Source organism: Danio aesculapii, chromosome 8 (genome assembly GCF_903798145.1).
Source record: "Danio aesculapii chromosome 8, fDanAes4.1, whole genome shotgun sequence".
NCBI classification, from domain to species: domain Eukaryota; kingdom Metazoa; phylum Chordata; class Actinopteri; order Cypriniformes; family Danionidae; genus Danio; species Danio aesculapii.
The window spans coordinates 1,056,218-1,068,108 of record NC_079442.1 but is presented as its reverse complement, the minus strand read 5'-3'; the positions used below and the strand labels follow the sequence as shown (position 1 = coordinate 1,068,108).

Here is an 11,891-nt window from a genome sequence, read left to right as displayed (position 1 = left end):
TACCACTTTATTTTGATGGTCCAGTTGAGTATTAGTAGACTGTCTGCTTAATATCCGCTGATGTTGCTCCTTCAACATACATTTAACTGACTGTAAGAAACTTTTCAGGTACATGTCAGCTTACACTAACCCTAACCTAACAGTCTACTTATAATCTAATGAGGATTAATTGGCATGTAGATGCAATGTAACTTAATTCAACAAACGGACCATTATAATAAAGCGTGACCCAATAATCTCATGTCAAAAGGAAAAACTCGATTATTTTGTGGTGAAATCTCTCTCTTGTGTTTTGCAGGAAACAGTAGAGTATGCCTTCCTCATCATTTTCACGATTGAAACCTTCCTCAAGATCGTTGCGTATGGACTGGTGATGCACCAGAACTCCTATGTGAGAAACGGCTGGAATATGCTGGATTTTGTGATCGTCATCGTAGGGTAAATTGGCATCACACACGTGTGTTTGGCTTTATGTTGTGAAGAAGTACACTTTACAGACTAATAGACAGTCCCTCCAGGATTTTTGCAGGGACATTATATATAAAATAAAATATATTATATCCTTACAAAAAAGTCCCTCCAGGATTTTTGCATTTTGAATGGACATTATAAATATATATATATATATATATATACAGTTGAAGTCAGAATTATTAGCCCCCCTGTTTATTTTTTTCCCCCAATTTCTGTTTAACGGAGAGCAGATTTCTTCAACACATTTCTAATCATACTAGTTTTAATAACTCATCTCTAATAACTGATTTCTTTTCTCTTTGCCATGATGACAGTTAATAATATTAGACTAGATATTCTTCAAGACACTTCTATACAGCTTAATGTGACATTTAAAGGCTTCACTAGGTTAATAGGGTATATGCAGAAGTATGCTAATGGGACTTGCCGGTAACCTGGGTTAAGCGCTTCCGGTGAACTGTTTGCAATTGCAAAATCGGCACGTTTTAGGTCTGTTTTCTTTAAAAATCAGCGATCCCCACTGGCTGAGTGATATCTGATGTAAAGTGGGTCTCAGATTGTACAAGAAGCACTGCATTAAATAACATTTTCCCTGGCGTGTCTTTATAATATGAGCATTTATTTTACCCCAGTATATTCAATGGAGCTTCTGCGCTTGCCTGCCTGCTGACAGGCGCGTGCGAGTGAACGGCTTTTTGTCTCGTTGTACGCTTGAGCCACTGAATGAATGCCAAAGTCTGTTTAACTGAATGTATTTTAATTACATTACAACATCTATGCTGTAAAAGGAACCATATAAAATGGAAAAAAAGTCACAATAACAGGTCACCGGACGTTTATCAGTATGGGAACAACACTGGCTCGGCTTATACCCTATTAGGGTAATTAGGCAAGTTATTGTATAATGATGGTTTGTTCTGTAGACTATCAGAAAAAATATAGCTTAAAGGGGCTAATAATATTGACCTTAAAATGGTGTTCAAAAAGTTAAAAACTGCTTTTATTCTAGCTGAAATAATACAAATAAGACTTTCTCCAGAAGAAAAAACATTATCAGACATACTGTGAAAATTTTCTGCTCTGTTAAACATTACTTGGGAAATATTTAAAAAAGAAAAGGGGGGCTATTAATTCTGACTTCAACTATATATATATATTTGTGGCCTGATTTGACTGATTATGTGATAACCTTTCTCAAAACTTTTGGCATTATTTGCTCAAATAATTTGCTGTAAATACACAAAAATCTTGTAAATTAAACCCAAAATCAAATAGAATCAAGAACCACTGAACTTGCAAAATCCTGGAGGGACTTTTTTTTAAGGATATAATATATTTTACATCTCCTCAGCTCACATTCAATTCAATTCATCTTATTCATCATATTTCTGTAGCGCTTTTACAATTTAGATTGTGTCAAAGCAGCTGAACACAGAAGTTCTAGTAAACTGAATCTGTGTCAGTCCAGTGTTCAGAGCTGAAGTTCAGTTCAGTTCAGTGTGGTTTAATCTTCACTGTTGAGCTAGCAAATCCATCCAAGCGCAGCTCTACAAGTCCGAAACCAAGCAAGCCGTTGGAGACAGCGGAGCAACAAACTTCACCAATTGATGAAAGTGAAGGAAATATAACTTTGAGAGAAACCAGGCTCACAACAACTATAGTAATATAAACAAATGAGCCAATACTGTAGTTTTCTACAGCTATAGGGTATATTTTACTACAAAACACCAGTTTACTGTATTAAAAACTAAAGTACACTACAGTATTTATTACAGATTTTAATATCATACTACAGTATAATAATAAACATCATGTCGGCGCCAGTGGTGTAGTGGTTAGTGTGTCGACACATGCACTCTGGTGCTCATAGTGACCCGAGTTCGATTCTGCTTTGCAGTCCTATGCCGATCCTTCCCCTCTCTCTGCTCCCCATGCTTTCCTGTCAATACTCTCTACTGTCCTCAAATAAAAGTGAAAACCCTGAAAAAATAATCATGAAAATAAAAATAATAAACATCATACGATATAATATAAATGATAATATTTAATACTACTAATATAATAATAATAATAATAATTTAACAATTTATCATTCATATTATAAAGCTCAATATGTCTTGAGGTTACATCATGTCTGTGTACAATTCTACAGCAAAGCAAGAGAAGAAATGATGCAAATTTATACAAATTTTGAGTAATTTTAAGGTGCTAAAAACAATCAAATGTCCAAAAAGAAAGAATAATCCAGTGTTAAATGCTGTTTTACAGACAGTGAACTGGTCTATGAAGTGACGCGGTGCTTTAAATGGCTCTGGTGGATGTATTTCATCTGGTAATTATTAAAGGGATTAAATACGGCATCATGTATCTGGCAACCCTTCCCAAGGGATTACAACCTGAGCAAGAGCTGATCTCTGACCTCATGTAATGGGTTTTACTGGATGAGGTCGTCAGGTCAAGAGGTCAAAGGTCATGGAGATCACATGAGTGTCAGTTCATACAGATCCACTGATAGAAAATACTTTGATCGCACTTTAATTTAATGTACAATTCACACTATTGATGAACCATTCAGCTCAATAAACCACTACACCTGTGTGTGTGTGTGTGTGTGTGTGTTTAGTCTCTTCAGTGTTGTTCTGGAGCTGATAACCAAAGATCGTGATGTCAGCGGTCAGTCGGGGGGGAAGCCGGGCGGGTTCGACGTCAAGGCTTTGCGGGCGTTCAGAGTTCTGCGGCCCCTCCGCCTCGTCTCAGGAGTGCCAAGTGTGTTTACAGCCTCAAACACACATACACACATATATATATACACACACAAACAGACATGCACACACACACACACGCACACACGCATGCATACACACACACACACACACACACGCACGCATACACACACACACACACACACATATATACACACACACACCACACAAACACACACACACACACATATACACACACAGACACACACACGCACACACATATACACACACAGACACACACACGCACAGACATATACACACACACATATAAAGATACACAGACATACACACGCATACACATACACACACACACATATACACACACAGACACACATACGCACACACACATACACACACAGACACACGCACACACACACAAACAAAAAATATTTTAAAAATAGCACAAAAACCAAAAATAGTGTGTGTGCATGTGTGTTTTTGTGTATGTGTGTGCGTGTATTTGTATATGTGTGCATGCATGCATGCATGCATGTGTGTGTGTGCGTGTACATGTATGAGTGTGTGTCTATGTATGTGCATGCATGTGTATCTTTGTGCATGTGTATGTGTTTGGTGTGTGTGTGTGTTTAATGTGCATTTGTTTGGTGTATATGTGTGTGTGTATGTGCATGTTTTGGTGTGTGTATGTGTGTGCATGTGTATGTGTTTGGGGTGTGTGTGTGTGTGTGCAGGCCTACAGGTGGTGCTGAACTCCATCATTAAAGCGATGGTTCCTCTCCTCCACATCGCTCTGCTGGTGCTCTTCGTCATCATCATCTACGCCATCATCGGCCTGGAGCTGTTCATCGGGAAGATGCACGCCACCTGCTACCTGAGCGCCACGCGTCAGTGTGTTTCACAGTCACTACACACTTCACACACATACAGACCTTTACTCGGTTCAATTGACCAATTACCAACCTACGTCACACATGACGTCACAGGGTTCCCTGGTTGCAAAAAAAAGATAGTCAGCAATAGTAAACATGTGGTGTTGTGCGGTAGGATGCCAAATTCTGTTAACTTTTAGCGTACACCACACTGCTTTAATGCCAACAGCAGACGTCTTTGGCTAAAAGGGAGCTGAGTGAAGTGACGACCTAATTATAAATGCTGGACTCTGCAGTTCTCATGTCATATCAGGTAAACTCACGCTATGCTGAATCAGACACATCACTCGTTTTTGATTGCAGCAATGATTTCAGCATAAACTGATAAACATGGTTAATTAAACTGCGCACACTGAACGCTCAGAATGAAATGTGAAAGTGTTATTAAGGTAAAGTTGGTTTTATATTCACACATTCATTCAGTGATAACTTGTGACACACTCCCTATATTGTTTACCATGGCACTTTGAGTATTCGGTCTGAAATAACCTGCAAGTGTGACTTGAAAACAACATTAACACTCTTTATTTGACTGTGAACAGTGTTGTACTGTGATAGTCATTGACTGCTAATATGATTTTGCTATTTAGAGTTTGCAAATAATACTTTTCTGTAATTATATTATTAAGGAGAAAGACCGAATGTGCGAATATAAATCCAGCTTTACCTCTATGTGTGCGTTCACATACCCTGCTGTACAGGTGCAGTTCTCTGTCAGAATGCTATTGTTTTGCGTGTTGGTGATTAATTTCTCAGGCCTTGTACAGCTCCGTCTTCTTTCCCTGTCTTTGGCTAAGCAGAATCTCGGTTTTTAGCTCTACATAGTGTTGAATCTGATCATCATGGAGCATTATTTCCTGCACATGACCACACAGAACAACATTATAGGCATCCAAACACTTGCAGGCCTTTAACTTCTCTCTTGTAAAATCACTTGGAGCTTCAATGAGATTGTTTATTTGTGGCTGGATGCTTGGTCATTTCGTCTTATCCAATATTCATTGGGAGCGTGCTATCGCTAATGGAGCTGTCAGATGAACGCCGCTCACTTTAACGTCAATTTAGCAGAATAACTGTGCTTATCACTGGGTGACGAGCTGTTATAATATGCCGAAAGCATTGTGTGAATAATATAGTCAATATGCAATCAATAAAACTTATTTCTAAGACAACAACAAACTCTGTACCGCATCAGATGTCATTCCCTCGCTGTAAATGCTAGCGCTCCCGGTTTTTTTCTGCAACCTCCCTGCGCGCGCATCCTGAATGTTTACAAACATGGTAATTGGTCAATATATCCCAGTCATTGCTGTGTGTGACATGCTGAGTTGCTCTCACTTTATTTTGATGGTCTCGATGATTTATTTTCTCTTTGCTATGATGACAGCACATAATATTAGACTAGATATTGTTCAAGACACTAGTATTCAGCTTAAAGTGACATTTAAAGGCTTAACTATGGTAATTAGGGTAAAGTTAGGGTAATTAGGCAAGTCATTGTATAACAGTGGTTTGTCCAAAACTAATATTGCTTAAGGGGGCTAATAATATTGACCTTAAATGGCTTGAAAACAATTAAGAACTGCTTTTATTCTAGCCGAAATAAAACAAATAAGACTTTCTCCAGAAGGAACAATATTAGAGGAAATACTGTGAGAAATTCCTGAATCTGTTCAACATCATTTGGAAAATATTTGAAAAAGTCCACAGCAGGGCGAATAATTCTGACTGTATTTGTTGTCTCCGCACAGGTATTTTAGCAGAAGAGGATCCCGCACCCTGTTCTCTGTCGGGTCACGGGCGTCACTGTCCGCTTAATGGCACTGTATGCAGAGACGGATGGCACGGACCAAACAACGGCATCACCAACTTCGACAACTTCCTGTTCGCCATGCTGACTGTGTTCCAGTGCATCACGATGGAGGGCTGGACAGATGTGCTGTACTGGGTGAGACTGAACACACGCTCTTTACACTTTACACTTCCGCTCAAACTGCTTTTCCAAGACATGGCGAGAGCTCAGTGGATGATAATGGGATTGACCCTCTAAGACTGAGGAGACAAAGTCAGAAGGCGGACCATAGGAGACACTGTCAGAGCTGGACATGTTTCAAAAGACAAGCACTCAAGTGGAGGAGCATACTGTATTGAAATATTGCTGTAGTAAAAAGTGCAGATACTGAGTATTACTCTAGTAAATGTACTCATTTATCATTTTTACCAGATTAAAATCACAGAAGTCCAAGTGGTACTCCAGTAAAATGTACATTATTTTTAGTAAAGTCACAGATATTCAAATATCACTACAGTAAAATTATACATTTTTCGGTTTTATTTGAGTAAAATCACAGAGACTCAAATATTACTACAGTAAAAGTGCACATTTTTCAGTTTTACTAGAGTAAATTCACAGATACTCAAATATTACTACAGTAAAAGTGCACATTTTTCAGTTTTACTAGAGTAAATTCACAGATACTCAAATATTACTACAGTAAAAGTGCACATTTTTCAGTTTTATTAGAGTAAATTCACAGATACTCAAATATTACTACAGTAAAAGTGCACATTTTTCAGTTTTATTAGAGTAAATTCACAGATACTAAAATATTACCACAGTAAAAGTGCACATTTTTCAGTTTTACTAGAGTAAATTCACAGATACTCAAATATTACTACAGTAAAAGTGCACATTTTTCAGTTTTACTAGAGTAAATTCACAGATACTTAAATATTACTACAGTAAAAGTACACATTTTTCAGTTTTACTGGAGTAAATTTACAGATACTCAAATATTACTACAGTAAAAGTGCACATTTTTCAGTTTTACTGGAGTAAATTCACAGATACTCAAATATTACTACAGTAAAATTATAAATTTTTCAGTTTTTTTTAGTAAAACCACAGATACTCAAATATTACTACAGTAAAAGTTTCCATTTTTCAGTTTTACTAGAGTAAATTCACAGATACTCAAATATTACTACAGTAAAATTATTAATTTTTCAGTTTTACTAGAGTAAATTCACAGATACTCAAATATTACTACAGTAAAAGTGCACATTTTTTAGTTTTACTAGAGTAAATTCACAGATACTTAAATATTACTACAGTAAAAGTACACATTTTTCGGTTTTACTTGCATAAATTCACAGATACTCAAATATTACTACAGTAAAAGTGCACATTTTTCAGTTTTATTAGAGTAAATTCACAGATACTAAAATATTACTACAGTAAAAGTGCACATTTTTCAGTTTTACTAGAGTAAATTCACAGATACTTAAATATTACTACAGTAAAAGTACACATTTTTCAGTTTTACTGGAGTAAATTTACAGATACTCAAATATTACTACAGTAAAAGTGCACATTTTTCAGTTTTACTGGAGTAAATTCACAGATACTCAAATATTACTACAGTAAAATTATAAATTTTTCAGTTTTTTTTTAGTAAAACCACAGATACTCAAATATTACTACAGTAAAAGTTTCCATTTTTCAGTTTTACTAGAGTAAATTCACAGATACTCAAATATTACTACAGTAAAATTATTAATTTTTCAGTTTTACTAGAGTAAATTCACAGATACTCAAATATTACTACAGTAAAAGTGCACATTTTTTAGTTTTACTAGAGTAAATTCACAGATACTTAAATATTACTACAGTAAAAGTACACATTTTTCGGTTTTACTTGCATAAATTCACAGATACTCAAATATTACTACAGTAAAAGTGCACATTTTTCAGTTTTATTAGAGTAAATTCACAGATACTAAAATATTACTACAGTAAAAGTGCACATTTTTCAGTTTTACTAGAGTAAATTCACAGATACTTAAATATTACTACAGTAAAAGTACACATTTTTCAGTTTTACTGGAGTAAATTTACAGATACTCAAATATTACTACAGTAAAAGTGCACATTTTTCAGTTTTACTGGAGTAAATTCACAGATACTCAAATATTACTACAGTAAAATTATACATTTTTCAGTTTTTTTTAGTAAAACCACAGATACTCAAATATTACTACAGTAAAAGTTTCCATTTTTCAGTTTTACTAGAGTAAATTCACAGATACTCAAATATTACTACAGTAAAATTATTAATTTTTCAGTTTTACTAGAGTAAATTCACAGATACTCAAATATTACTACAGTAAAAGTGCACATTTTTTAGTTTTACTAGAGTAAATTCACAGATACTTAAATATTACTACAGTAAAAGTACACATTTTTCGGTTTTACTTGCATAAATTCACAGATACTCAAATATTACTACAGTAAAAGTGCACATTTTTCAGTTTTATTAGAGTAAATTCACAGATACTAAAATATTACTACAGTAAAAGTGCACATTTTTCAGTTTTACTAGAGTAAATTCACAGATACTTAAATATTACTACAGTAAAAGTACACATTTTTCAGTTTTACTGGAGTAAATTTACAGATACTCAAATATTACTACAGTAAAAGTGCACATTTTTCAGTTTTACTGGAGTAAATTCACAGATACTCAAATATTACTACAGTAAAATTATAAATTTTTCAGTTTTTTTTAGTAAAACCACAGATACTCAAATATTACTACAGTAAAAGTTTCCATTTTTCAGTTTTACTAGAGTAAATTCACAGATACTCAAATATTACTACAGTAAAATTATTAATTTTTCAGTTTTACTAGAGTAAATTCACAGATACTCAAATATTACTACAGTAAAAGTGCACATTTTTTAGTTTTACTAGAGTAAATTCACAGATACTTAAATATTACTACAGTAAAAGTACACATTTTTCGGTTTTACTTGCATAAATTCACAGTTACTCAAATATTACTACAGTAAAAGTACACATTTTTCAGTTTTATTTGAGTAAAATTACAGATACTCAAATATTACTACAGTAAAAGTGCACATGTTTCAGTTTTACTAGAGTAAATTCACAGATACTCAAATATTACTACAGTAAAAGTACACATTTTTCAGTTTTACTGGAGTAAATTTACAGATACTCAAATATTACTACAGTAAAATTATAAATTTTTCTGTTTTTTTAGTAAAACCACAGATACTCAAATATTACTACAGTAAAAGTTTCCATTTTTCAGTTTTACTAGAATAAATTCACAGATACTCAAATATTACTACAGTAAAAGTTTAAATTTTTCGGTTTTACTTGCATAAATTCACAGTTACTCAAATATTACTACAGTAAAAGTACACATTTTTCAGTTTTATTTGAGTAAAATTACAGATACTCAAATATTACTACAGTAAAAGTACACATTTTTCAGTTTTATTTGAGTAAAATCACAGATACTCAAATATTACTACAGTAAAAGTGCACATTTTTCAGTTTTATTTGAGTAAAATCACAGATACTTAAATATTACTACTATAAAATATTAATTTTTCAGTTTTATTTGAGTAAAAGCACGAATACTTGACTATTATTCCAGTAAAATTGCACATTTTTCAGTTTTGCTTGCTTGAAAGCACAGATACTTTTTTTGCTTTACTTGAGTAAAAATGTTTTGCTTATTTCTGTGTGTAACGTGAGAGATGTTGTGTGTTTCAGATGAACGATGCCATGGGTTTTGAGTTGCCTTGGGTTTATTTCGTCAGCCTGGTGATCTTCGGCTCCTTCTTTGTCCTCAATCTAGTGTTGGGAGTTCTCAGCGGGTGAGCTAATTTAGCCAGTGCTGTCCAAATTGCAACAAATGCTTTCAAAAATGCTTCTTAATTTAAGAATATTTAGATATTTGGACTAGAATGCAGTGTACATTACTGTAACATGTGTGTGTGCGTCCACATGACAGTGAGTTCTCCAAAGAGCGCGAGAAGGCCAAAGCTCGTGGAGATTTCCAGAAGCTGCGTGAGAAGCAGCAGCTGGAGGAGGATCTGAAAGGTTATCTGGACTGGATCACTCAAGCCGAGGACATCGACCCGGATAATGAGGAAGAGGGAGATCAGGAGGCCAAACGCAACCGTACGTACAGTAAACACTCGTCTGTTCCTCCTGCTGTCATGCTGAAAGAGAAGCTGATATGTGACGCTTATCAGCAATATTTCCAACCGAGGCTCATTGTGGATACGTACCCAGGTCTACATTTCTGTGAACCGTGAAATATGTACCCAGAGCTACGTCTGCTTGCAGGTTTTGTTTTGGCAAATCCAGGCAGAATGATGATCTCAAATTTCAAAGTCAGCCACAGTATATATTTCAGATTTCAGCCAATCAGTTTGTTGTCGACTCACCCACACACAAACGTCCATAAACCCAACCAATAGTGTTTTCAAAAGCAATCTAAGAAAAGAAAACCATAGGGATTTACCACCTTTTCAGATTTGACATCGTTTTCAGCCTGCTATTTATTTATTTTTCGTTTTTGTCGTTAGCATTCATTTTTACAAAATGCAGTCAGACGTAGCTACACGTACATATTTGTGGTTTCCTTGAAGTGTAGACCTGGGTACGCATCCACAATGAGCCAGTGTGGCACGCTTCCATTATTAATTTGCGCAAAACATAATGCAATTAATGCCATGTCCGCATGATCATGGGTATTTTCAAAACCGGTTATGGTAACACTTAAGGTCACAATTCATGCTATTAATGACTGGTTTGTTACCTGCATATTAGAAAAATCACAGTGAAGTAAAAGCATCATTACTTGCATGTAGAATACTGTAGTGCATGTAGAGTAAAAGTATCTCTTTTACTGCAAGAAAAGCTTTTCTTACTTCGAGTTTTTGACTTTTTTTTGTCCAAATATCTACAAATTCTTAAATCAACAAGCATTTTTTAGACAAGTACACAATTTTGTCTTGTTTTCAGAAATAATGAGTCAAAATGAAGTGAGTTTTTCCTTAAGTGAAGTTTATTTATGAACAAATTTCGAGAGGATCATGTGCTTATGATTGTTCTCAGCTGTTCCAGCATCAGCTCATGACTATTTATCCAGTCAGTTGATTCCTAACTCCCTATAAATAACCTGAGTTTTCTTATCTCAATATCTTCGTCTTGAGTATCACCCCCCACATAGCAATATAGTAAATATATGCAAGTATAGTAAAAATATGCAAATATAGTAAATATATGCATGTATAGTAAATATATGCAAATATAGTAAAAAATATGCAAATATAGTAAAAAATATGCAAGTATAGTAAATATATGCAAGTATAGTAAATATATGCAAATATAGTAAAAAATATGCAAATATAGTAAAAAATATGCAAATATAGTAAATATATGCAAATATAGTAAAAAAATATGCAAATATAGTAAATATATGCAAGTATAGTAAATATATGCAAATATAGTAAAAAATATGCAAGTATAGTAAATATATGCAAGTATAGTAAATATATGCAAATATAGTAAAAAATATGCAAATATAGTAAATATATGCAAATATAGTACATATATGCAAGTATAGTAAAAATATGCAAATATAGTAAAAAATATGCAAATATAGTAAAAAATATGCAAATATAGAAAAATATGCTAATAAAAATATGCAAATATAGTAAAAATATGCTAATAAAAATATGCAAACATAGTAAAAATGTGCAAATAAAAATATGCAAATATAGTAAAAATATGCTAATAAAAATATGCAAACATAGTAAAAATGTGCAAATAAAAATATGCAAATATAGTAAAAATATGCTAATAAAAATATGCAAACATAGTAAAAATGTGCAAATAAAAATATGCAAATATAGTAAAAATATGCAAATATAGTAAATAAAT

At 33.8% G+C, this 11,891-nt stretch overlaps 1 protein-coding gene across 1 annotated transcript in view; it reads left to right on the top strand.

Annotated features, from left to right (window-relative positions):
* The first annotated feature begins 373 nt into the window (after nucleotides 1-373).
* Nucleotides 374-11,891, top strand: part of cacna1db (calcium channel, voltage-dependent, L type, alpha 1D subunit, b) — a 63,291-nt gene continuing 51,773 nt past the window's right edge. Inside the window, exons 1-6 of the mRNA XM_056464568.1 lie at nucleotides 374-438; nucleotides 3,098-3,240; nucleotides 3,929-4,081; nucleotides 5,878-6,074; nucleotides 9,711-9,814; nucleotides 9,952-10,121. Coding sequence (XP_056320543.1) covers nucleotides 374-438; nucleotides 3,098-3,240; nucleotides 3,929-4,081; nucleotides 5,878-6,074; nucleotides 9,711-9,814; nucleotides 9,952-10,121 — 832 coding nt within the window. The remainder of the gene's footprint in view (nucleotides 439-3,097; nucleotides 3,241-3,928; nucleotides 4,082-5,877; nucleotides 6,075-9,710; nucleotides 9,815-9,951; nucleotides 10,122-11,891) is intronic.